Source organism: Canis lupus, chromosome 1, assembly GCF_048164855.1.
Source record: "Canis lupus baileyi chromosome 1, mCanLup2.hap1, whole genome shotgun sequence".
NCBI classification, from domain to species: Eukaryota; Metazoa; Chordata; class Mammalia; order Carnivora; family Canidae; genus Canis; species Canis lupus.
In genome coordinates this window covers 109,847,616-109,874,981 of record NC_132838.1, presented here as the reverse complement: position 1 = coordinate 109,874,981, position 27,366 = coordinate 109,847,616, and the positions used below count along the sequence as shown (strand labels likewise).

Below are 27,366 nucleotides of genomic sequence, written 5' to 3'. Positions count from 1 at the left end.
TCACAAGCTGGAAAATCTAGTTGATGGTGATGATACTATTTCATTGAAACAATCCCACGGAATTGAAACCCCATGAAAGCGAATCTTTGTGCACTGCTTGAAAAATCTGCTTGGGGGAATCTTTTTGGGAGATTTAAAGCTGTTACTTTGTTTTCTTTTGTAGTAATGCTTTATCAATCATCATTCATCTTTGCTGCATTTCACCTTTGCAGGATCTTCCACTGATCTCTTGCTGCCTGAAATCCCAAAGAAATCCCAAAACTTAGTGGTGTAGACAACTGTTTTGTTACACTCATTAACTCTGTGGGCCAGAAATTCGCACAGGGTACAGCAGTGATAGTTTGTTTCTGCTATGTGAGGGCTGGGCCTCAAATGGGAAGATGTAAATGGTCGAATGGTCGGGGAGTGAGTCAAATGGTTGGGAGCTACAATCATCTAGAAGTTTCCTTAATCACATGTCTGGTGCCTGAGCTGAGATCATTTGAAGGCTGGACTCAGCTGGGAACTGTTGACTGAAGTACACACATGTGGCTTCTCTAGGTGGCTTGAGCTTCCCCACAACACAGCAGCCAGAGGATAGTTTACCTTCTTACTTGGAGCTCAGGGATCCAAGAATGAGAGTCCCAACAAATAAGAATGAAGTTGCATGGCCCTTTATAACATATCCTGAGAAGTCCCATAGATTCCTTTCCACAATAGTCTTGATCCAATCATTTCCCTTTGACCACACTCTCCATTGGTTAAAGAATATACAAGTATGCTCAGATTCAGTAAGAGACACATAGATCATCACCTTTCAACAGGAGTATCAGAGAACTTATGACCATAAAACCACTGCATGATGATGATACACATTCATTCTTCAGCTGATTAACAGCACTTCCACAGGTAAAGTACATGAGATTTTAAAACACTACTTAAAGCTAGAGTGTCTATTGGAATGAGATATTCACATTTAACCATTTGAATGACTTTTTTTTTTTTTTTTTTGCATGAAGTATCGTGGGAACTTGGGCAACCACACACATACTTCAAGATCAAAGGATTGATCATGTCGAAGTTCAGGATTGCTAGGGATGACAGTGGAACACGCATTTGGCTATTTGGTCTTGCCAAGGCCAATTCCAAATGGAATTCAAATAACAGATTTTGGTCGAATACTCAAGCCAAAATTGTACTTCAGTACATCTGTCATATGTGATATTCCTGAACCTTCAAAGTTTTGATCAGGAAGGTTTGTGGGGTTTTTTTTTAAGGACTTTATTTACTTATTCATGAGAGACACACATAGAGAGAGAGAGGCAGAGACATAGGCAGAGGGAGGAACAGGCTCTTTGCAGGGAGCTTGATGCAGGACTCCATCCCAGGACCTCATGATCAGGACCTAAGCCAAAGGCTGAGGCTCAACCACTGAGCCACCCAGGTGCCCCAATCAGGAAGGTTTTTATTGGTATTCCCTACAGGGAGAAGAGAAAGGCGCCCAGAGAGCTCAAAGCTTCCGAGACTGCACAGCTAGTAAGCGGCGTTCCTAGGTGTATCAGTGAGGTCCTGACAGCAATCAGCAGCTCAAACTGAGTCATTGAGAAGTGTTTTTCATTAACTATCAACAAACGTGTCGCTTGTGGGCAACAAGTTGAGGAAACCAGCAAGGAAGGAGAGGTGAAGGGCTATACCCAGGCTTGAAGGGCACGTGGGGCAGAAGGCGGGAAGTTTCTAGAAGCTCCCAGATATTTCTGGAACCAGGGTAACCTTTGCTGAGTGAAAGAGCTGTCAGGAGCTGCGGCTCTGTTAGAGGACCTCAGGGCCATCAAAGCTGCTCCTTCCTCTGGCCCTCGGACTTCTGGTGGCTCCCAGGAGTCCCGTGGGCTCAACCCAACGGAAAGGCAGAGGCTAGGAGGGCTCGGATGCCATCGCACAAGTCAGGGCTCTCCACTTCCGTCCTGAGTGCGTCCGCAGGGAAAACCAGAGAACGCGCAGACCCTTCGCGAGCGGGAGCTGCAGGGGCCCCCGCCCCCCTCGGCTCGCGCGCTGGGCTCGGCGGGCGGGAGGGCGCGTCCCCAGCGGAGGCTGGTTGCCATGGCGACCGCGGGCGCAGGGGCGCGAGTGCGCAAGCGCGCGCTGCGACGCCGGCCTCGGCTCCGCGCAGCTGCGGGGCTCGAGGCGAGACGCCGAGCGCCGCGCGGGGGTCGAGCGGGGCCGGAGCGGGGGCGGCCGCCGGCTTCTCGGCCCGGCAGCGCGGGGCAGGCGGCCCGGGTGGGCCGAGCCGGCGCCTGGCGAGCGGCCCGTCGTGGGCCGGAGCTGCCAGATCCCAGCCCGGCGGCCGCCAGCCGGGCCGGGGCGGGCGGAGCGCGGTTTCCGGTCGCAGGACACGTGTGAGCACCCGGGGCCGGTTCGGGGAGGAGGGGCCTGGGCGAGCGCGAGGCCGCGTTGGGCCCGCGGCGCGGGGGGCAGCGGAGAGCTCGGAGCCTGGCCGTCTTGCGGGGACTCTGACCTCCCTCTTCTGTCACCTTACAGGAGTAATATTTAGGGGCTGCTGGCTCCCTGGTCCACCTTACAGACTCTCGAGTACACGTGGGATTAGAGGTGCCAGGTGGTCGCGACCATGGCCATGAACCTCCTGGAGGACTGGTGCCGGGGGATGGAAGTGGACATCCACAGGTCCCTGTTGGTCACGGGCATCCCGGAGGACTGTGGTCAAGCAGAAATCGAGGAGACTTTAAATGGGGTCCTCTCCCCGCTGGGCCCATACTTCGTGCTCAATAAGATTTTTCTGAGGGAAGAGAATGCCAAAGCTGCCCTGATTGAGGTCGGAGAGGGTGTGAATCTCAGGGCCATACCCCGCGAATTCCCAGGAAGGGGGGGCGTCTGGAGAGTGGTTTGTAGAGACCCCACCCAGGATGCTGAGTTTTTAAAAAATCTGAATGAATTCCTGGATGCGGAGGGGCGCACCTGGGAGGATGTGGTCCGCCTACTCCAGCTTGGCCACCCCCCACGCCCCCAGAATCAGCCCCGAGAGAACTGGGCAGAAGCTCTGGGGGTGCTCCTGGGGGCAGTGGTGCAAATCATCATCTACATGGATGCGGAGATCCGCAGCCGCGAGGAAGCTAGGGTGCAAGAAGTGGCTGATGCCCAGGCAGTGGCAACCTCAGCCTCAGCAGCACGGAGGAAGATCAAGAAGGAGCCAGGGCGGGCTGCAGAAGTAGGTTCTGCTTTGAAGATCGAGAATCCTGACTGCTGGCATGACCCGGGAGATGAAGGGGACCCTCCCAAACCTGTGGTTCTCAGAGCTGGAGCTAAAAATCGCTCCAGGAGAAAGAAGCAGAGAAAAAACCCAAAGCAGGAATCAGTGCCTTGGAAGAAGCCCAAAGGCCAGCATTCCAACAGCTCAGGCTCCTTGGAGGATCTTGAGGCTGATGGTGCTGAAGATATGGAGGTCTCAGAATATATCAGGAGCAAAAAAAAGCCGTGTGTGAAGCAGGAGGAGTCAGCTTTGAAGAAGCCTATGGCAAAATGTGCCTGGAAGGCTCCCAGTACCCCATCCCACGATCCCCCGTCAGAAGCTGTGAGTCCTGGGGTTGCTTTGGAGTCAGACCAAGATGGCGGTCAGGAGGGCCCCCCAAAGAAGAAAGCCATGAGCTGGGCCTTGGCAAAGAGTTCTGCCCCCATGAGAAAGAAGAAGAAGGTGAGCTTGGGCCCTGTTTCATACGTCCTTGTTGATTCAGAAGATGCCAAGAAGAAGCCAGCGATCGCAAAGAAAGGGCCAGGCTCAAGAAGAGATGCCTCCGTTCGGAAAGCCCTCCGAGGCCCCCAGCCTGAGGGATTGCCAGCCTCAACGTCTCAGGGCCCAAAGGCCAAGCCAGAAGGCTCTCCTCCTGCCTCTAGTGGTCAGAATGGCAACAGAAGTCATTTGGGTTGTGCCAGCAAGTGGATGAGTGGGGAAGAGCAGGAGCAGCAGGTGGGCGTAGAGGCACTCGGGGGCATGGCAGGTCAGGTGGTGCGTGAGGAGGATCCCAGTGCAGCGGAGGAGGCAGATGACACACCAGCTGAGGCTTCAGAGGGCGAGAGCCCTGACCTCCCTCCTAGGAGCCCCTGAAGGCCAATCCTGGGGACACCCAAGGGCAAAGTGAACCCCCCACCTCTTGTTTGTTGGTGAGTGTTACTGTGGTAGTCCCACGTCATTCCACCACTCCATCTGACCGAGCTCTGATAAGAATCGAGTAGTTTAGGGTGATAACGTTTGTCAGAGTAGGTGGCTCTGAGGGTGGAGTTTTCTGGAGGCCTGGTTGGGGGATAGAAATGTTCAAGCATTTAAAAGGTCCAAAGAAGTAAGAAAAAAAAAATCCCAAATGACACCTGCTTCCCTCCTGAGCTCTTCTAATATGTCCACAGAACCCAGAAAGCTTGGATTGGGGACCACCCATACCCGAGTAGTTGAAAGGAGACCAAGAAGAAATATCACATTGGGAACAGAGTTTTTTTTTCTTACTGAATGAACCATGACTTTTGACTCTTAGGGATCCAGTTTGGAGAGATGTGGCTCTTGGAGGAAAACTCGTAGGTAGGAGGGGTTAGGGGAGGGAGGTATACCTCTCTGCTCTTTTCTCTGCCAGGCCTGCTTTTGCACATCCCCCTCTACTCACCTTCAGAGGTTGAAAAGTCGCTAAGCAGTCTGGGAATATTCTAGAATATACACTTATACGTACACGGGCAGGGTCCCTGTTAATGTTTTGCCTGCCTTCCTCATTCCCTGCTTCCTGGATAGTGAGCCCACATCTGCGTGCAGGGCCTGGCATTTTCTCCTTTGTGTTTCCTTCTCTGTGTTTCCACCACGGGGAAGCTAAGCAGAGCTCTTCAAAGCAGACCTGCCTCCTTCTTCCTCCTCTTCGACTTCCATCCTCCAGCTAACTAGCCAGAAGGCAAGAAGGTCCCAGGAGTTCATTTTTGGGGACAAGAACGCACACTTAGGCTTTGAAGTGTTTGCGTTATAGGTTCTGTGACTAAAAATGGTACTTGGATTCCCACTTGGGGTCAGACACTCTCAGGAAGCTTGTAGGGATAAGGGGGTACCAATAGGGAAGAACTCGCACTTCTGGCTTCCCAGCCCTAATTCTAACCAGCGTCACCAAACTCTCTGCATCTTTGGGGCTGAAGACACTTCTCCCATTGTATGTAGTAAGAGGGGAAAATTTCTAAAAAGCTGGCTGTTAATTTCTGTTCTCTGAATAGACTAGCATATTGTGTCGCCCGTGTGTGTGTGTGTGTGTGTGTGTGTGTGTGTGTGTGTGTAGGGGCAGGTGGCTGGATACCCGACACCAGTGGTTTTCAGTGTCCTGGGAGCCCCAAGGCATGCTCAAAAGTGTAATCCAAATCTCTGATTCATGTGTTTAAAAAAAAAAACAAAAAACTGGGACTTCAGCATCCTGAGCCAAACCAGTCATATAGGAGATGATCAGAATATTGCCTTGTGTTCATAAATGAACTTGGATTTTGTACAGGTCTGCAGAAGGTGTTTTCTGCCATCTGTTTGCATACAGCCAAACTCCTTAGAAGTGTGGCTGATGACAAAGGTTGGAAGCGGGAGACACTGCGTCCTGCGTCCTGCGCATGCCCTGTAACGTAACGCTCTGGAAGAAGTTTCCCTTTGTAATTCACATGCTCTAATTCTTCGGTGAGTCTCAGCTTTATGATAGCACGTCAGCGTATTCACAAGGCGCTGAATAATAGTATTGTCATTCAGAGTTTTAGCCCTTTATGTGTCTGGGGGCGGCTCTCTTCTGACTTCAGTTTTTGTGTCTGAGAACCTGAACAGTTGTTAGATGTTGTTACCAATTCTGCCTTGAAAATAAACATCTTGCATCAATTGATTTCAAAAACCTGGATGAGTCTTCACTGAAGATGGAGGAAAGAAAGAAACAGGTTTCCGTTTGCAGCTATTCCTCCGCATGTGTGTGCATCGAGGTTTTTCTTGGGTTTGCGCAAAACAAAACACAGCACACTGGACTCTTCAAGATGAGGAAAGCCTGGGATTCCCCAGCACCCAGGTTCAAAATCAGGTCGTTAAGACTTCATTGTGTTAACAGATGGTCACCGTGATGGGTAATTGTAAACATATATGTTACAAAATAAAATATCAACTCTCTCTCTCTCTCTCTTTTTTTTTTTTTAATTTTTATTTATTTATGATAGTCACAGAGAGAGAGAGAGGCAGAGACACAGGCAGAGGGAGAAGCAGGCTCCATGCACCGGGAGCCCGATGTGGGATTCGATCCTGGGTCTCCAGGATCGCGCCCTGGGCCAAAGGCAGGCGCCAAACCGCTGCGCCACCCAGGGATCCCCTCTTTCTCTTTTTTTAAGGATTTATTTATTCATGAGAGACACAGACTGAAAGAGAGAGGCAGAGACATAGGCAGAGGGAGAAGCAGGCTCCTCACAGAGAGCCTGATGCGGGACTCCATCCTGGATCCCAGGAACATGACCCGAGCCGAAGGCAGGTGCCTCCAAGTGACCAACACACACACTGTCCTGGACAGAAGATACCTTTGTGAGGTATCCTCTTTGCTCTATGGCCCTCCACCAACACGGGAGGAACTCCTGCAGATCTTGGGGTTTCTAGAAGTTGCAGAAACAGGTGACCAGTGATGTGAATTTATCTGAAAATGTTCATTTTGAAAAGCAGCTGGAAGATGAAAACCCTTTTCTCCCCTCCCCTCAGACAGAAGCAGGTTTTTCAGCCACAAATTCCAGTTTTCTCCTGTCCAGTGCCCTCTCCTTCGAGGCCCTCCTGAACCCAGGTGGCCACGACATCAGGCACCTGGGGTCTTTGTTAAAAATGCCATTTCTGGGCCCCACCTGCTGAGTCAAAATTCCTTGGAGGTTGTATCTTTACTGGGAACGTGTATCTTCAGCCATTTCTTCAGAGAATCTAAACGCATGCATAGGTTGGAGAGCTCTAGACAAAGTAGTCCATACTTGAGGGGAGAGAAAGGTCCCCCGGGGCCAACGCTGGGGTTTTCTGAAAGGTGAACGGAGATGGTCAGGGAGGGAAAGTGCACAAGAGATCAGAAGGGAAGCTGGCTTTTGAGGACTGGCAGCGAATGAGGTACTGGAGTAGAGGCCCCGGTAACTGGCTTACTGATTGAGTGCTCATGCCCCTCACCCCAATGAAAGCCCTATTTGGCCAACATCTTTAAACTACACCTCCCAAGATGTAGTTGCCTCCTCTAGTTTACCCACACTGGCAGTAGAATCTAAAGGCTGACTCGGCCCAGAATTGGGGGATGGGGCGTGGGGGACACCCAGAGATGGGGCCAGGTGAGATGCAGCGGAAGTCGGCTGTCTGCAAGGAAGCCTCTCAGCCCTTCTCAGCATTCTGCCCGGGGCTGTGCCTGAGACCAAGGCCCGGCACGTGCCATTCCTCTGTGGGAGATGGGAGTGATGCCCAAGAGCCTCTGTGTACACCACCCGAGGCCCTGAAGACAGTGTCCGCACTCATCTGTGCATTCCGTCAGCCCTGAGGTGTTGGGCATGGACTCCGTGACAGCCAGGAACAAGAGATTCTTGCCCTCCTGGGGCTGGCGTTCTGGGGGGAGGTAGAGGGCACATACAGAGCTATGTGATTTGGGAGGGGCGATAAGGACACCGCTGAAATGCAGAACAGGTGAGTGAGTGTGTAGGTGGGAGAGAGCATTGGCTGTTTTACATAGTGGTCAGGGAGGGCCTCTCTGGGGAGGTGAGGGAGTGAGACAGGCAGCTAGCTGGTGGAACAGCATCCTAGGCAGAGGGAAGACTCAGTGTGAAGAATGCCTGGTGCGTTTGAGAAAAAGCAAGGAGAAGGCAAGTGTGGCAGAGCAGAGGGGAGCAAGGAGGAAATGAGGGGAGATCAGGGTGGTTTGGAAGGCTAATCGCACAGGGCTTGTGGGCTTTGGAAAGGATGGCTTTTGGCTTCAGTCTGAGCGAGTTGGGAGCCATCAGAGGTTCTGAGCAGAGATGGTGATCAGACTTAGGTTTTCACAGGCGTCGTTACAGGGGGGTGTGAGGGCAGAGCTGGAAGCCCAGTGAGGAAAAGAGGTGACCGCAGTAGCGACAGTGGCTGGGCGGGGGGCTCACAGAGGCTCTAGAAAGAGCTGCCTGTTACGTGCTGGATAGCAAATAGGAGAAGAATAAAGATGTAAGCTTATTATCCATTTATCCTTTTCTCTTTCATTTTTAGGTACAATATTTTATATACAGTGACATGCACAAATCTTAAGTGAACTGTTGGATGAGTTTTGACATAAAATTTACCAACTTTACCATTTTCAAGTGTGCAATTCAATGGTACATTCACATTGTCGTGCAACCATTACCACCACCATCCACAGAACTCTCTTGATCTTGTAAAATGAAAACTCCATAAAAATAGCAATGATTCCTCATTCCACCTCCTCCCAGCCCCTGGCAGCCACCATTCTTCTTCTTCTTCTTTTTTTTTTTTTTTTTAGTGAGCTTTGTACCCAACATGGGGCTTGAACTCACAACCCCAAAAGCAAGAGTCACTTGCCTTGCCCACTGAGCCAGCCAGGCACCCTATTGCCATTCTATTTTTAGTCTCATCAATTTGGCTAGTCTGGGTACCTCCTAGAAGTGGCCTCATACAGGATTCATCTTTTTGTGACTGGCTTGCTTCACTTAGGAGTATGTCCTCCAGGTTCATCTTTGTTATCGCATTTGTCCAAATGTTCTTTTTTTTTAAGATTTATTTGAGAAAGCAAGCATAAGTCGGGGGAGGGGCAAAGGGAGAGGGAGAAGCAGACTTCCTGTTGAACAGAGAGCCTGACACAGGGCTTGATCCCAGGACCCTGAGATCACGACCCAAGCCAAAGGCAGACACTTCACCAACTGAGCCCCCAGGCACTCCTATATATATACATATATATATATGTTTGTTTCTTTTTCTTTTGTTGAAAAATATTCATCATGTGGACACGGCACATTTCATTTATCCATTCATTCATTGAGGGGCACTTAGGTTGCTTCCACTTTTTGGCTGTTGCCAGTAGAGCTGCAAAGAACCTAGGGATACAAATATATCAGAGTTCCTGCCTTCCGTCCTTTGGGGTACATACCAGATGTGAAATTGCTGGATCATACAATAATTCTATTTTTAATATTTTGAAGAAATGCCATATTGTTTTTCCTTGTGCTGCCTTTGTTTTAAAATCCCAGCCCACGTGCCCTCTACAATGCACTTAAAGAAGCAGGGGAGCTCAGCCACATGGCAGAAATTTCTCTAGCCAATCTGCTGTCTGCCCCAGTTGCACTGCGATAATTATAGGAGCGAACCTGGAACCACTTTGATCAGCATAATCTGGCATTATAGATGACTATGCCAATCGTCAATTGAGGTGTTCTCCTAATACCTCTTTGTGGGAAGGAGGTAAGCAGTTGTTAGTGTTAAAAATTCAACACTGAAAACAAAACCACCATTGTGCTTCCAAGCCTTAGGATCTGTTTAATTTGAGCATTTCCTGTGATTGCAGAGTGAATAGTTTAACATTTTTTACAGCTGGAGCAGCCAAGAAAATTCTAGAACAGACAAGGAAAGAGGATGGCCTTGTAGGTTATTAAAAGGAATTTTACAAATATGTACTGAATCCACAATCACAAAGCGATGGAACAGAAGAGAAAATCAGAAACAGACGTGTACTTTTGGGACAGTTAGTTTGGTTGTTTTGCAAATCAGAAGGAAAAGAGAAAAAAAAAAGAAAAAAAAAAAAGAAGGAAAAGAGAGATAATTGAATAGTTCCTGTTGTGCCAACCAGGGCTGTGTGTGTGTGTGTGTGTGTGTGTGTGTGTGTCTAGTTTTCTTTATAAAAGATAAATTTGCTAGATCAAAGAATAAAGTATTAAAAACAACAGTACAAAAACTAGAAGAAAATATAGGTAAATTCATCCATCATTCTAGTGTGAGAAGGGCTTTTCCAAGGAGAATATAAAACCTGGAGGGGGGTGCCTGAGTGGCTTAGTCGATTAAGTGCTGCCTTCGGCTCAGGTCGTGGTCCTAGGGTCCTGGGATAGAGCCCCATGGGCAGGTGGGCTCCTTGCTTAGCAGGGAGCCAGCTTCTTCCTCTCCCCACACCCCATTCATGCTCTCTCACCCTCTCGCTCCCTCTCTCTCTGAAATAAAAAAAAAATCTTTAAAATACATAAATAAATAAAACCTAGGGGCCCTGGAAGGAACATCAATTGTCAACACAAACATTTAAAGCCACCTTGTGGCAAATGTTACTATAAAGAAAAAGACAAATGGCTCACTTGGAAAATATTTCCACTATACATCACAGCAAAGATCTGATTTTTAAACTTTATTACCAGGCAGCCCCGATGGCGTAGTGGTTTGGCGCCGCCTGCAGCCCGGGGTGTGATCCTGGAGACCCGAGATCGAGTCCCACTTCGGGCTCACTGCATAGAGCCTGCTTCTCCCTCTGCTTATGTCTCTGCCTCTTTCTCTCTCTTCTGTGTCTCAATAAATAAATAAAATCTTAAAAAAAATAAAATAAACTTTATTGCTAACAAACTCAAGTGAATAAGCAAAAGACTAACAGCCTAATAGAAAAATGGGCAAAGCATCTGAACAGGCAATTGCAAGTGACTGAAGAAATCACATGAAAAGTAAGCTCACTACACTTCTGTTGCAATCAATGAAGTCAAAACAAGGTAGCATTTGCCACCTTTGGGCAAAACTTTTTACACCATACTTATTCCTTGCTGCAAAAGTATTAGGAAAAAGCTTCATAGAGCCTATTTTTGCTTAAATTGATGCCAAATTTCTGTTTGTTTGTTTGTTTTATCTCTGACAATTACAGCTAGTATTTCCAAAGAACACTGGTAACCATTTTACACAACATCAATTTGGAGGTGCTACTTGGGTGACTAATTTCTTTTTTTTTTTTAATATTTCTCCACATTAAAACATACCATATCACAGGCACTTAAAAGCACCCAAACAGATACATTGTTTAATCCAAACAGCATTAAGTATGTGGTCAGATTAACTCATTCCCATATAGATAACACAGTAATTTTTTTCTATCCACCTCTGCTTATAGATTTTCCCTTTTTGTGACAGAAAGGGTACTGGGGAAGACCAGAGAGCTATGCTGGTCTGTGCTAAAGCTCATCGTAGGGCATGTCCAGGCCTGTAACATTGCCCCCAGGAGTCCCTGCTCTACCCAGCACATGTGTCCCACTCAATGAAATGTCAGGCATGGCTCTCACAGATCCAGCCCTGGCTCTCGGCCAGGCTTAATGGCCATGTACTAGCAAGAAAATGCAGGGCAGGTTTCAGCATGGCAACATGGTGTTAGGGATCATCTTAGGGCTCTGTGTGAGACTGGCATTTCTCCCATGACTTGCAATTTTGAGAAAGACAAAGAATTGTTCAAGCCTTAGTGCTTCCGTTACAATACCACACTTCTTATGACTTCCACTTTCAAGCTTCTGGCCATATTTCACTGAAGCCATATCCTGAGTCTGCAAAGTGAGCTGTTAAAAAATTGTTCTCATGTGAGAAGATGTGGAAGTTTCTGGGGGAAAAATATGTACTGGGTAGGGGTTACCACATAATCAAAAAATATGTACCTAACACATAAAAATGTAAACTTATTATACATAGTTTAATTAATTTAGAAGTGTAGAGTGTGCTTTTCACTTCTGAAAAGAAAGTGGGGGGGGGATAAACCACAAGCTGGGAAAAATATTAACAGCATATATAACAGACATGGGTTAATTAATTTACCAAAAGCTAATACAAAATAAGAAGAAAAAGAGACTGGTAGAAAAATGTACAAAGGTCATGAACAGGTAATCTGGAAAAAAAAATCAAGATGGCTAATAAGTGTGTGCAAGGAACAACACTCTATTCCTATTTAAGAATTAAAATCAAAAGTAATGAATTATATGGGAATGCCTGGTTGGCTCAGTTGGTGTAGCATGTGACTCTTGATCTCAGGGTTGTAAGTTTGAGCCCCACATTCGGTGTAGAGATTACTTATAAATAAAATATTTAAATATTTTTTAAAAAGCAATAAATTCTAGTTTTTCACCAATTAGAAATTTAAAAGTTAGATAAAAACCCACTGCCGGTAAGGCTGTGGAGAAATAGTTGTGGTCTCACCCACTGTTGGTGGGAAGGTGGGGTGGGTTTGTCTAATCGAGATGATCTAAATGCCTGTGATTTCAGGGCTGATTAAATCAACCATTGGGCATTCTTTGGATGAAATACCATGTGCTGATGTGAAAGGTTTTCTAGGCCACCATTTAAGGAGAAATTCACAAGAATGCATATGAAGATCACAGTTGTTTAAAGATGAAGGAAGGTTTGTATATAAATATTGGTATATGAATAATTTATTTCTTTGGAAGTGATAAGTAAATAAGCAGCAGTAAGAAACTGTCACTGTTGTTATTTTGGGGAGAGGGACCATGGGAGATTCTAGTGATACAGAGAGTCTCACTATTCATATCGTGCTTTCAAATACTCTTTGAATGTTACAACCACACACATGCATGCACACACGCACACAAATCATTAATTAAATAATGAATAAATTAATTAACTAATTAAAAGTAACCACAGATAGTACAACCACTTTAAAGAAGTATTTGGAAATTTCTTAACACGTTAAACCTTTGTATTGTGACCTAGGCATTCCAATCCTAAGTGTTTACCCAAGAGAAATGAAAACATGTCCACCGAAGCCATGTACATGAATATTCATAGCAGCATCTTGCTCATAATAGCCCAAATCTGGAAACCACCCAAATGTTTTCAGAAAACCACTGTATTTCTGTTCCCCATCCATCCATTGATGGAGATCTGAGTTGTCTCCACTTTGGGGTTATTATGAATAGTGCTGCTACAAACATTCACATACAAATCTTTGTAGATGCATATTTTCATTTCCCTTGGGTAGATACCTACGAGCGGCACATCCATTCAAAGATGTGTCACTCAATAATAAAAAGGAATGAAGGAGGGATATCCACAGCAATATGGACTAATCTCAAAGGTTTTATGCTAAGAGGAAGAAGGCAGCCATTAAATATGCATACATGCTTGTCTTAGTTCAGAATACCACAGACTAGTGGCTTATAAACAGATATCTATCTCTCACCATTTTGCACGCTGGAAGTCCACGATCAGGATGCCAACGTGGTTCTGGGGAGGGTCCTCTTCCAGATTGCAGGTGGGTGACTTGTCCTTGTACCCTCACATGATGGAGAGAGGGCAAGGGATCTCTCAGTAATCTCCTATAAGGGCGCGAATCCCATTCATGAGGGATCCACCCTCATGACCTGATTACTTCCCCAAAGCCTCACCAAAACCATCATATTGAGGTTTTGGATTTCAATACATGGATTTGGCAGGGGATACAAACATCATCTTATGCCATTCTTGTATGATTCCATTTCTAAGAAGCTTTAGAACAGGAAAAACTCATCTATGGGTGGGAAAAAATCACAGCTGTGCTGGCTTCAGTGAGGGACAGTTTGGCTGCGAGAGGGCATGAGGGAACTTAATGGAGTGGTGAAATGTTCTGTGTCTGATGGTTGCACAGGTGTACATATCTGTCCAAACCTATGGACTCGTACACTTAGAATGTGTGCATTTCACCGCATGTAACTTTTAGCTCAATAAAAGCAGTTTTTAAAAAGTAACTAGGAATTGATTTAAAATTTTAAAAAATACGAAAATTACAAAAATTAAAGTTAAAAAATTAATAAAAAATAACCGGGGGAGGGGGAATCTTATTTTCATCTTTACAGTGCTGTGAGCTGAATAATTAACAGCCAAAACCACAGCAATGTTGAAGAGTCAAGCCACAGCACTGATGGGGCTGGTTTAATGCATTTAGTGTATAATTATAAATCTTGTGGCAAGCCAGCTCCAGCCCACTCAATGAGCCTATTACACTTCCTCCCATCAGTGTGCTGTGGATTAAGACTGTTTATAGTAGCCCAGGGTGCCTGGATGGCTTGGTTGGTTGAGCATCCAACTCTTGATCTTGCTTCAGATCTTGATTTCAGGGCTCAGAGCTTGATCTCAGGATCTTGAGGGTTTTTTGTTTTGTTTTGTTTTGGGGGGGTGGTTAAAAGATTTTATTTATTCATGAGAGACAAAGAGAGAGAGAAAGACAGGCAGAGGGAGAAGCAGGCCCCCGGAAAGGAGCCCGGCGGGGAACTCAATCCTGGATCCCGGGATCAGGACCTGAGCCAAAGGCAGATGCTCAACCGCTGAGCCATCCAGGTGTCTCTCGGGGTCTTGAGTTTAACCCCCAGGTTGGGCTCCATGCTGGGTATGGAGCTTACTTAAAAATGATAATGAATGAATGAATGAATGAATGAACAAATAAATAAAATAAGACAACTGTAGCCCAGCATGGATCTGTTTTAAAATCCACACTTGATGCATTTGTTCTTATAAAATCATGCATGGACTGAGCCACCCAGGCGCCCTTGGCGAAGGTTTTCCTGTTGTAGCCTGTGACCTTGACATTTCTGAGAAGGCAGGTGCTCAGTTATTGGAGGATGTTAATGATTCCAGATGAATCAAAATCTCCATTGTTGTCCTGCCAGCATCTGGATTGCTTTAACGGAACCACATCCTGACATTATAAGGCAAACTATTTAAAATCTGCTACCCTCTGAGAATGGCCAGAACACTTAGGAAGACACAAATCAATCTGGCAGGTGAGCCCCGGCAGACATTGACATGGATTATGAAGCTGTGATATTACTATCGTTTGTTCATGAGGAAAAAACAGGCCAACAAAACAACAGGTCAGAATAATGAATCCAGAAATAGAACGTCATACATCTGAGAATTCAGACTCTAAGCAGGGTGCTATTTATTTTAAATTAGTACAAAAGAAAAGAGATTTTTCTTAACATTGCTGATGTTTAGGAAACCGGCCAGGCATTTGGAAGAAAAGACTGAATTTGGATTCTTCACCTCTGTCTTTGTTTTCCTAAATACCTTCCAGATGGCTCAAAGGCAAAAATGTAAAAATGAAATCAAGAGGTATTTAGGTAGGGGCGCCTGGGTAGCTCAGTCGGTTAAATGTCTGATGTTGGCTCAGGTCATGATCCTGAGGTCCTGGGATGGTACCCTGCATCAAGGCCCTGCTCCTTGGGGGGCCTGCTTCTCCTTCTCCCTCTGCCTGCCACTCACCCTTCTTGTGCTCTCTCTATGTCAAATAAATAAATTTTTTTATTTTTTAAAAAAAGGCATTTAGGTAAAAACAGGAACAACACTACAGCATGGCGACCATAATTAATAATACTGTATTGAATATTTGAAAGTTGTAAACAATCAATCTTAAAAGTTCTCATCACAAGAAAAAAATTGCATAACTATGTATGGTGACAGATGGTAACTAAACTAATAATGATGATTATTTTGCAATGTTCACAAATACCAAATCATTATGTTACATACTTGAAACTAATATGTTGTATGTCAATTATTAAAAAATATAAAATTAGGGGCACCTGCGTGGCTCAACGGTTGAGCATCTGCCTTCCACTCAGGTTGTGATCCCGGGATCCTGGGATCAAGTCCCGCAGACTCCTGAGGGGAGCCTGCTTCTCCTTCTGCCTATGGCTCTGCCTCTCTATGTCTCTCATGAATAAATAAATAAAATCTTTAATATATATAAAATATAAAATTAGTTAAAAAGTATATTTAAAAAAACAGGAGCAATTATATAATTCCAAAAGCAGAAGGCATTTCTTTTTTTAAAGTAGGCTCCATGCCCAGCGTCGAGCCCAACAAGGTGCTTGAACTCATGACTCTGAGATCAAGACCTGAGCTGAAACCAAGGGTAAGACACTTAACAAACTGAGCCACCCAGGTGCCCTCAAACCATACATTTTAATCAACAAACCATACTGTAAAAAAAGGTGTTATAACCCCTTTTATTGAATATTTTTAAAGGAATAATAACATATTGACATCTGTCAATAAATGCATACAAATATATTTATTTCAGGAAGGGACAGGTATTTTTTTCTTACAGTGATTACCCTTGGAGTAAAGGGGTGGATAGAAGGTCAGAGGAGGAATTCAAGGGGAGGGGGCCTTCAGGGTTTATTCTGATTTCCTGTATTTTCTCTCTCTTTTTTTTTAAATAGGCTCCACAACCAGTGTGGAGCCCAATGTGGGGCTTGAATGTATGATCCTGAGATCAAGAGTCAGACACTTAAACCAACTGAGCCACCCAGGTGCCCCTACTTTGTCAATTTCTAACTCAGCATTCATATGTTTTTAGTTTTCTTAAGTAGCAAATATTTAACCATAAAAAGAAATGAAGCACTGATGCATACTATCAGGTGGATGCATCCTGAAAATGTTAAGCTCAGTGAAAGAAGCCAGGCACAAAAGCCATATATTGTATGATTCTATTTATATGAAATGTCCAGACTCAGGAAAGCTATAGAGATAGAAAGTAGATTAAGTGTTTGCCTGGGGCCAGGGTTGGGGGGTGGGGGGATGAGGAGCTATTGCTTATGACTTAAAGGTTTCTTTTTGGAGTGATGAAAATATTCTGGAACTAGGTAGAGGTGGTGGTGATATAACCTCTGAATGGCACTTTTTTTTTTTTTTAAGTAAACTCTACCTGAAACATGGGGCTTGAACTTGACCCCAAGATCAAACCTTGCACACTTTACCTACCAAGCCAGGCAGACGCCTCTGAATTGTACACTTTAAAATGACTAATTTTATGTTATGTGAATTTCAAATCAATTTTCTATTCTTTTTTAAAGATTTTATTTATTTATTCGTGAGAGACACAGAGAGAGAGGCAGAGACACAGGCAGAGGGAGAAGCAGGCCCCCTGTGGGGACCCTGATTCAGGACTCGATCCCAGGACCCCGGGATCACACACTGAGCCAAAGGCAGACACTCCATCGCTGAGCCACCCAGGTGTCCCTCAAATCAATTTTTTAAAAAAATATTTAAAAATCTGGCAGCTGGCTCATGGATCTTTTTTGAGGGGAGTAAGGTGGCTATTCTTTTTACTTTCCCCGCACTAAAAAACCCACCAAGTCAAACACATGTGGAAACCACAATACCTCTCACTGCCAGGTAAATTAGCTCTGCTGCAGATCTTGGAAGAAGGCTTTTCCTATCATCTTTAGCTTTGTATTTGAGTTTTTATATCAGTATGTTTTGGGTTAGGTGCATTTTTAGCTTCCCGAGGGTCAAGTTTTAAAACTCCAGCCTCTGCTCATCCATTCTTGCAAAACTGGAAAAGCAAGAGGACTTACAGAGTGTACACGTCCAGTAAAGCAAAGTCGTGGGGCCCCAGTCTTGGCGGGAATGTTCTGGAAAAAACAGTGAATGTGTAGCTAATGCCAATGATTACACTCCACTTTCATATTTGAGGTGATTCTGAGGGTTCCTTTTAGGGCTTTCACACTTAGATAAGAAACGTGAGCACTTAGAGAATGTTCAAGACCAAAACTCTGATCAATGATGAAAGAGGATTGGCTCTGATTAAATAAATATTAAAATGTATTATAAACTTATAATTAAAATAATTTGGTACAGGGACACCTGGGTGGCTCAGTGGTTGAGCATCTGCCTTCAGCTCAGGTTGTGATCCCGGGGTCCTGGGATCAAGTCCTGCATTGGGCTCCCTGCATGGAGCCTGCTTCTCCCTCTGCTTGTGTCTGCATCTCTCTCTCTCTGTAGCTCTCGTGAATAAATAAATAAAATCTTAAAATATATATATATGCCAAAGAAATGCACAGCAAAAACAACCACGAGAGAAGGTTGAACATACAGATCAATGGATTGGGGCTGAGGGTGTAGACAGCACTCATGAGGTACCATTTGCCACACTTCTGATTGCCAAAAGCTCTGAAAGTTGTGTAATGTCCAGTGCTGGCAAGTATGTGATAGAAGAATCTCACTCGATATTGTTGGGAGTGGGGATCAGTCCAGGGACAATGTGGCAAAAGCTGTTGTACTTTCAAGATGACCTTTGTTTTGGGTTCTAGCAGTTTTCACCAACATTATATACTGTCAAATGCATGCCACAGTAACTCATTCGAGAAGTATCGAAGGGGAGCCTGTGTAAGAGCGAAAAATCAAAGTATTCTAAGTGTCCGTCAATGTGGAACGGGTAGGGTAAATTGTAGGACTATGGGACACTCCCTAGACCTTAAAAAGAAAGCTTGTGGGGGCGCGTGGGTGGCTCAGTTAGTTGAGCGCCTGCATGCAGCTTGGGTCATGGGGTTCTGGGATGGAATCCCACATCAGGCTCTCTGCTCAGCAGGGAGTCTGCTTCTCCCTCTCCCTCTGCTGCTTCTGCCACTTGTTCTCTCTCTCAAATAAGTAAATAAAATCTGAAGGAAGGAAGGAAGGAAGGAAGGAAGGAAGGAAGGAAGGAAGGAAGGAAGGAAAGAAAGAAAGAAAGAAAGAAAGAAAGAAAGAAAGAAAGAAAGAAAGAAAGGCTGAGATGTCTTTAGCTGATTCAGAACAACTTGAAAAACATTTTATGTGAAAAATACCACCGAGGAGCAGGAGGGCACATGGGATCAATCATTAACGTATAAATAAAAACCATTATGTGGTTATACAAATGGTAGGATATGCATCAATTCTTTTTTTTTTTTTTCCTGGAGGGAAAAATAACTGTGAAGACATTGCTTGAGGTGGAGAACTGATTGGAGGTGGCACGTGGTTCTGGGTTGTGATATGGGGACATGTTGTTATCATCCCTATCTGTAATTCTCACATTTGATAACAGAAGTTTTTAGAATGCTGACATGGCAAGATAGCTGGACATTTTTCTTTTTTCTCTATTCTTTGCTTTAAAAAAACCCAACACGGTACTTAAAAAAAAGTTAAATTACCCCTAAAACCACAATCATGGATGTTGCTAAGTCAACCAGATTTTCCTACAGTTCCTGGAAGTGTCTCCTGCCATCTCTGAACAAATATTTGCACTTCATATAAAGCGTCTTTGTTTTGGAAGGTGTATCCCTGTGGACACTTGGTTAGAGTTTAGATTTGGGGTATGGGCACGTCCATGCCTGAAAAACTCTAGCAACTATTTCTGCAAAGCACATGCCTTGTCACGCTCAATGACAAGAAAAGCTCAGGACAGCTGCCAGGGAAGAGCTCCAATCTCTGCGTGATCAGTCCATAAAAGCAAGTGAATGTTTAGCAACTGAGTGCGTACTCATGTGCCGAGGTGGGGGGGGGGGGCTGGGTGCCTCCCCGTGACTTTGACATTCAGGCTGAGCCATGTGAACAGCTGTCAATGGTCTTAGTAACTTTAACTGAAAAACAAAATGAGAAACCTCCCCACTGCCTCTTTGTCCAGCTCCTGGAGGTTAACCTATGAGTTGCAAGATTAGCTGTTGAAAACTTGTGGTATGAGAGTAACCGAGAAATTTTGGAGAGGACGTGTAAGTGGCAGGGGAAGGGTGGGGTGCCCAGTAAGCGGAGTCTGACTGTAAAATGATCATAAACGTATGACATTCTTAACAGTGTGGTGTCCCCCCAAATATGAGGTTTTTAGGTTTGATGAAGGCAGTGTTATTGCAAATCAGCAGGCAGGATAAGAACCAAGAGGCCAAACCTTTGGAGAATAGAGAACTGAAAGCTGGATTCCTATGTCCCTGTTGCTGAGACAAATTCCTAATGGGTCAAAAACTTAAGTGCAAACCATGGAGCCATCCAGTGCTCAAAAGCACGGTGAATCGTGTTAACTGTACTGGAGTTAAAATAAAAGAAAATAAATGCTGAGTTAGTAGATGTTCTTGAAGTGGAGGAAATGTTTTCCTAAATAGAAAAAGAAAGCTCAGAAGGTATTAGGGACAAGCTTGACACATTTGAATTCTGAAGCTTATACGTGACCAAAGAATCATAAAGAAAGTTTTAGGGGGCACCTAGGTGGCTCAGGGGTTGACCGTCTGCCTTTAGCTCAGGTTGTGATCCTGGGGTCCTGGGATCAAATCCCGCATGGTGCTCCCTGCAGGGAGCCTGCTTCTCCCTTTGCCTGTGTCTCTGCCTCTGTGTGTGTGTGTCTCTCATGAATAAATAAGTAAAATCTTTTTTAAAAAGTTTTAAAAACTGACAGATGGCGAATGCATGTATTTAAAATCATCTTGCTGATGTGTTTTTCTCCTCTCTTTTCAAAACCTTTTTCAAAACCAATGTATTTATCTATATTTAAATAATCTCTGCACCCAGTGTGGGGCTCGAACCCACAACCCGTAGATCAAGAGTGAGAAGCTCTACCAACTGAGCCAGCCAGCACTCCTCACCCCCCAAAAGACCTTTATTTATTGTATTTTTTAAATTGTATTTTCCCTGAACGTTTTGGTGGTTGTTAAATGCACTGGTCTCATTTTCTTTTCAACAGTGCCCTGGCTCCTGTGACCTGGTTTTAAACAGCTGCTTCTTCTACTCTCTGTCACAAAGATCCAGAAGGACACAAGGTGGTGCAGTGGGGGATTTTCTTTTTTTTCCTGAGCAGAATTGCAAAACTCTTGTCATTTCTTATCATAAATGAAAAAGTTATGAGGGAAATACCCCAAATTGGCCAGAATGGAACCATTTAGACTAACAGCAAACCTTTGTGTTCAGGCTCATTACACAAGCATTTGTAGTGATGAAGTTTTTATGTCACCAAGGCTGAATAAATCCTGGGCAGATGCTCCTGTCATTTCTCGGAGCCTGAGGAATGTGAGTGGTGACAGCTGCTGGGTTGGACAATCTCACATGTGTGGACCCGTCGGGGTTGGAATATTCGGATAGGGCTATGTGTCTTATTCAGGCAACAGATTTACAAGAGCGATCAGACCTGCAGAAAAAGACAGAAAAAAAAAAAAAAAAAAAAAAAACAAGGAAAGAGAAAAGAATCACTGTAGTTGCAGCCAATAATGTGGTCTTGGCTTTAAGCACATTTTATTTTTAGGCTGTGGTGGTTTGGTTTTTATTTAATAAGGGCCCATATAAAGAACAAACAAGAAATGACCCATAATCCCACAGCCGAAATAGCCCCTGTGGACATTTTAAAACAAAATATGCACAGCGTTAGGAATTCCAAAAGCACAGGATTGAAAATAGAAAGCACTCTGCCATCGGTCCCCCTTCCCTGCCTCCTTAAAACCAACGACCATAACTCGTTCTTGATTTTCCTTCCAAGAAGAAATGCTTTATGCGTATATCAGCACATCTCTCTCTATGTGTACATGCATAGATGCATGTATTTGTGTGAGTGCGTGCGTATGTGCATATGTTTTTGTAGATACATGTGTAAATGCGTGCAAATGCTTGTATTTATGTGTATGTGTGTATATGTGTGAATACATAATTGTGCATTTGTATGGGTGGACATACGTGTGTGTATATGTGTGTATAAGTGTGTGTGCATGTATATGTATGTTTTGTGTCTACGTGTGTATGTGATTATGTGGGTGACAAGAGGAGAAGCAACAAGGCCTCTCAAGATCTAGCTTGGAAGTCACACTGTATCACTTCTGCCTCCGGCTAGTGGTCAGAGCAGCCACAAGACCCGCTCAAATCCGGGAAGCAGGATCTTTGCCACTGAGTCCTCTCAATGGCAAGTCACACTGTGAAGAGGCGTGCCCAGGGAGGCATGCTTCATCGAGGCCATTATTTTAACAATCTACTACAATTAATTATTACAATGCACTGTCACACCTTCCAAGTTGGGTAGGAGATTCAAGAGTGTTTATTATAAACAGAACAAATAAGGCAGGTGCATACATAAAGCAGACACTAAAGAGCACAGAGGGTTGGCGGGGAGGAGATGAGATCCCAGAAGGGGGCTTATGAGTAACTGAATTCTCTACATTAAGGTCTACAAAATAAAAAACAAAATTCTCTATTTCTCTTTATACTTCGTACATCCGGACCAAAGGATGATTCATCATGGATGTTATAGTTAATTTTGAGCATTTCCCCCAAATTTTAAGATAGCAAACTTGATGTTCTCCTTTTCATTTTTTTAATTTTTTTTTATTTTTATTTTTTTGCTTTTCATTTCTAATCGTTTTTTCTTGAGTGAGTTGTTTAAATGCAATGAAATAGCTAAATATGATTTTTTTAAAGTTTTATGTATTTAATTAATCTCTACACCCAACATGAGGCTCTAACTCACAACCCTGAGATCAAGAGCCAGGTGCCCCTTAAAAGTAGTTCTTTTTTTTTTTTTAAGACTTTATTTATTTACTCATGAGACACAGAGAGAGGCAGAGACACAGGCAGAGGGAGAAGCAGGCTCCATGCAGGGACCTCGATGTGGGACTCGATCCCAGGACCCCGGGATCACACTCTGAGCCAAAGGTAAATGCTCAAATGCTGAGCCACCCAGGTGCCCCTTAAATGTAGTTATTAATGGTTATTTTATATAATGTTATGAATACCAGCGCACTCAATCACTCAAAAAGATTAGACTCGTAGTAAATCACAATAAAGTCTAATATTTTTTAAATATTTTATTTATTTATTCATGAGAGGCACAGAGAGAGAGGTAGAGACACAGGCAGAGAGAGAAACAGGCTCCCTGTGGGGAGCCCAGTGAGGGACTCGATCTCAGGACCCTGTGATCACGACCTGAGCCAAAAGCAGAGGCTCAACCACTGAGTCACTCAGGCGCTCCTAAAATCTAATCTTTATTGTTTGTTCTTTTATTATTTTAAAAATCAATTTCAACTTTGGTTGGCATTATGTCCTTTTTAAATGTGTATCACCAAAAAGAAAAAAAAATGTGTATGGCCACCACATTCTCTAATATTTGCATCCACTTCTCTCTTTAAATATGTGTAAGCCTTTCTTTTGTCACAAAATCAGCTTTCACAATAATCATTTATTATTTTAGCAACTTACTCCTGAATTAATTAATTCTTTCATATTTTAACTGAAAACTTTTCAACACATAGAGAGCATGAGGAGATTTTTGCTCCTAGTTACAAAAACTCAATTAACAGGTACCTGGGTGGCTCAGTGGTTGAGCATCTGCCTTTGGCTCAGGTCGTGATCCTGGGGCCCCGGGATCGAGTCCTGAATCGGGCTCCTTGCATGGAGCTTGCTTCTCCCTCTGCCTGTGTCTCTGCCTCTCTCTGTGTGTCTCTCATGAATAAATAAATAATCTTTTTAAAAAAACTCAACAACTGGACAATGTGCGTTCAGATAATGATGGTAGATGGAAATTATCTCTCTGATCCCCCCCCCCCACTGATGGAATTAGGTGATGGTCACCTCGGCAATACAGTATCACAGATGCTACTGGGTTCAGGGGGACTGAGATGGCTGCTTGGCTTTCCAAAGGCTGAGGCTGTACTATATATCTTGGTGAAATAGACCATGCTGATCCTGCCTTAAATCTCATTATTTCTTACCCTTTTCCATAGGTGTTTTGTCTCTGAGCTCTGTCCCTGTTGCTGTTTTATTGATTTCCAATTCTGGAAAGTATTGTAAAAGGGAAACAAGTGACTCTTTACCCTGTCCCCTTTCTTGGTGATTGGAATTCAGATGTGATGACTGGAGCTTGAGCAGCCAAATTGGGCCATGAAGTGGAAGCTATCTGGCAGAGAATGGTGGAGCCACAAGTTAAAGGGAGCTTGGGTCTTTCATGATTGTGGAGCCACATAGCACTTCTGAGCTGTCAGTCTTCAGATTTCTCTTTTCTCATACATTAAATATTCATACCTTAACTTGAGTGATGTACTAAAGGCATTTTCTTTTATATATATATATATATATATATATATATATATATATATATATATTTTTTTTTTTTTTTTTTTTTTTTTTATGAAAGACACACAGAGAAAGCCAAAGACACAGGCAGAGGGAGAAGGAGGCTTCCTGTGGGGAAGATTTTTAAAATCTTAAAAAAAAAAATCCTTAACATGATCACATCTGGAAGGTCCCTTTTGCCATGTGAGGCAGCAGGGTTCCAACAAGTAGAAAGTAGTGCTCTTTGGAAGCCTTTATTCAGACAATCACAGTTTCTCAAGTCACACCTCGCAAATGCGCTGCAGTGCTGAGATTCGAATCCAGATCCCACTCACTCCCCGACCCCCAGTCCATCAGTCCATCATCTCTCTCCGCGACTGCCAGAGAGGACCCACCACAGGCCCTGCTTTCTCTGGTGCTCAAGCGCAACTTCCCACACTGCTTTGGAGGCCCTCCAAATGTGGGGCGCCGCCTTCCCTACAGCCCCGCGCTCCCCACCCCTGCCACGGGACTCCTGTTCCTGGAACAGACCTTGTTTGCTTTGGTTCTTGGCCTGTGAACACCCTTCTAGGCCTTTCCCTCCCCCTCAGCCTGGAGGACATGCTCTGTTCCCAGAGTTTCGCTCACACAGATCCGGTGGTCGGTGGGAAGGACACGGGCCAGCCAGCGCCAGATTGCAGGGCTCAGGGGTGGTGGTGAGGTGCAAATGGACTGTAGACTGGGAAAGGGGGCCACACTCCCCCCTCTACCCCACTCCTCATGCAAGTCATTCCCTGTCCCCATGCAGAGGGAAAAACATACATATAAAAAACCTCAAACAGCTAGCCTCCTGATTTCACAGAAAATCTAGTACCACAGACCTCAAAGTGTGAAACCCACTCGTTTTTCTAGTAAATTTTCCTCTCCAACCAGTGGTTGGTAAATCTCCTTTGTCATTCAAACGCTCCCACTGTGCCCCCAAGCCCCAGTTCCTGGTCTCCCATCTTCCTTTATTAAAAGCAGAGCCTCCAGTGCCTGGGGGGCTCAGTCCGTTAAGCAGCTACCTTTGACTCAGGTCATGATCCTGAGGTCCTGGGATCGAGCCCCATGTGGGGCACCATTCTCTCTCTCCCTCTGCCCCTGTTCCTGTGCTCTTTCTCTCTCTCTCAAATAAATAAAATAATTAAAAAAAAAAAAAAGGAACAGAGAAGCACAGACATTATGTGGTAGAGTCTAGAGTGTGGATTCTGCAGCCGGACTTCAAGGGGCCTTGCCTCTTACCAGCCGTGTGACAGTTGTGTGACCCTGGGGAAGTTGCTTGGCCTTTCTGCGCCTCAGTTTTTGCATTTGGAGGATGGGCACGAAATGATAGCAATACCCACCTCGGAGGATGATTAGGCAAATAAATTGAGCTGCATTTGCCAGTATGCCTTTCAATTTTTTGTTTTGAACTAATTCCAAACTTACAGTGTGTTGCAAGACTAGAACCCAAAACTCCTGTATACGTGGCACATCCTGCCTCATTTGTGAGCTCATTCCTCCTCTCTCTCTTTGCTCCCTCTGCTATGAGCTGTGTTCCCGCCCCCAACCCCCTGTCCCCCAATCCCCACCAAAAAAGATAGGCTGAAGTCCTAACACACACCCCCAGGCCAAATGTGACCCTATTTGGAAATAGGGTCATTGCAGATGTAATTAGATAAGGTCATCCTGGGGTAGGATGGGTCCCTGATCCAATGTGACTGGTGTTCTTGTAAGAAGAAGTCATGTGACAACAGAGATGCAGCCAGGAGCCCAGGAGCACCAAGGATTGACAGCAGCGCCCCCAGAGCTGGAAGAGGCTGGGATTCCCTTAGAGATTTCAGAGGAAGAAGGGCCCTAGTGACACCTTGATTCAGACTTCTGGCCTCAGAACCGTGAGAGAACCCGTTTGTGTTGTTTTCACACACCTAGTTTGTGGGGCTTTGTCAGGGCAGCCCCAGGAGTCTAACACACCCACTCCTACTGCCCCTTGTATATATTTACATATTTTTCAGAGCTACTTGTGGGCGTCACACTCCCTTACCCCTGAATATGTCAGTGTTCACTTCCTAAAAACAAATAAGTTTTTTTAAATAAAGATTTTATTTATTTATTCATGAGAGACACAGAGAGAGAGGCAGAGACATAGGCAGAGGGAGAGGCAGGCTCCCTGCGGGGAGCCGGATGCAGGACTCGATCCCAGGACCCCAGGATCACGACCTGAGCCAAAGGCAGACACTCAATCCCTGAGCCCCCCAGGTGCCCAAGGCCATCTTCTTAAACATCCGCAGTAGTCCCCAGGACGAGACGCTCAGCACTCAGCCCACACACCATCTGATCGGCAGCTCCCATCAGTCCCGCCGATCGGCCCAGTCCTTCCAGGCTCCAAAGGGGTGTCTGTCCTAAGCTGCACTGAGTCCTGGTGTCTTTCCGATCTCCTTCACGCTGGAGCCCATTCTGTCTTCTCTGGACTTTTGTGGCCTGACACTTTGAAGAGTACAGGTCAGTTACTTCTTTTCCTTTCTTTTCTTTTCTTTTCTTTTTTTTCTTTTTCCTTTCTTTCTTACTCTTTTTAAGGTTTATTTTAGAGAGAGAGAAAAGCAAGTGGGAGGAGGGGCAGAGAGAGAAGAGGGAGAGAGAGAATCTCAAGCAAACTCCCTACTGAGTGTGGAGCCTGACTAGGGGCTTGATCTCACGACGCTGAGATCATGACCTGAGCTGAATTTAAGAGTCAGAGGCCACCCAGGCGCCCCCAGGCCAGTTATTTTCTAGAATGACCCTTGCTCTGTCTGATATCCCCTCCAGATTAGGTTTGGGGGCTGCACTTTGGGAGGGAGCTCCTCAGAAGGGATGCTGTGTCCCTGAGAGTGCATCAAAGCAGGAGCACACCATCTCAACGGGTCCCATCCCTGGGGGTGTTCACTCCGATCCCCTGATTAAAGGGGTGTCTGCCGGGCTTCTCCCCTGCAAGTCACTACTTCTCCCTGTATAACACCCCCTGTGGCTTTTCTTTAAAAAACAGTGTCATACACTTTGCTTTATCATGTAAGCAATACTTCTTAAGATGTCAGCAAGTCAATTCATAGGAAGGGAATCTTTCTATATCAGTGTAGAGAGAACTCCCTTCCGATTTATATATCATCCTGATATATAGGTGATATAGATCTATTATATATATATATATATATATGAGATGATGATATGATGATATATGATGATATATACATATCATCCATTCCATGGGTGCTAAACTGTCCTCTGTGAATGGATATGTAGTCTAACTGCGATCTTTTACTCTTATTTTCCAATCTTGGGGGTCTCCCACTCCTCCCTCCCATACGATCCCTTTCTATGCTTCCTCCTCCTTTGCCTGACATTGATCCCCAGTGGGGCCCTGGGGGCTTGAGCCTGGGCCATCTCTCTCCTCTCCGAACACTGTCAAGATGAGCTCATCCAGCCCCATGGCTTAAAATGCCTCCCATGTCCCCATGACTTCTAAATTTATGTCCCTGCCCCACGTCTACCCTGAACTCCTGGCTCAGATGTCTAACTCCATTTGGATGTCTGCTAGGCGTATCAAATTTAAGACCTCTAAAAGTGAGATT

The 27,366-nt window shown here is 44.9% G+C and overlaps 1 protein-coding gene and 1 long non-coding RNA gene across 3 annotated transcripts; both read left to right on the top strand.

The window, feature by feature from the left end:
- Positions 1-2,217: 2,217 nt before the first annotated feature.
- Positions 2,218-6,139, top strand: PNMA8A (PNMA family member 8A). Of its 2 annotated transcripts, XR_012006513.1 has the most exons (3): positions 2,218-2,372; positions 2,515-4,149; positions 5,496-6,139. XR_012006513.1 is itself a non-coding variant. In XM_072773951.1 (2 exons), exon 2 carries the CDS (start codon positions 2,603-2,605, stop codon positions 4,091-4,093), a length of 1,491 nt encoding a protein of 496 aa, XP_072630052.1. In that variant the 5' UTR covers positions 2,218-2,372; positions 2,515-2,602; the 3' UTR covers positions 4,094-6,139. The 2 variants fall into 2 exon arrangements, 1 of the variants encoding a protein (XP_072630052.1); XM_072773951.1 differs by having other exon boundaries at positions 2,515-6,139.
- Positions 6,140-12,225: 6,086 nt separating this feature from the next.
- Positions 12,226-23,727, top strand: LOC140603581 (uncharacterized). The gene is made up of 3 exons (XR_012006511.1): positions 12,226-12,356; positions 20,421-20,496; positions 23,437-23,727. It is a non-coding gene; the product is annotated as an uncharacterized lncRNA (long non-coding RNA).
- Positions 23,728-27,366: the final 3,639 nt, after the last annotated feature.

Bases quoted from the DNA above. Each gene is read 5' to 3' on its own strand.
- PNMA8A (XM_072773951.1), top strand. From the start codon at position 2,603: ATGGCCATGAACCTCCTGGAGGACTGGTGCCGGGGGATGGAAGTGGAC.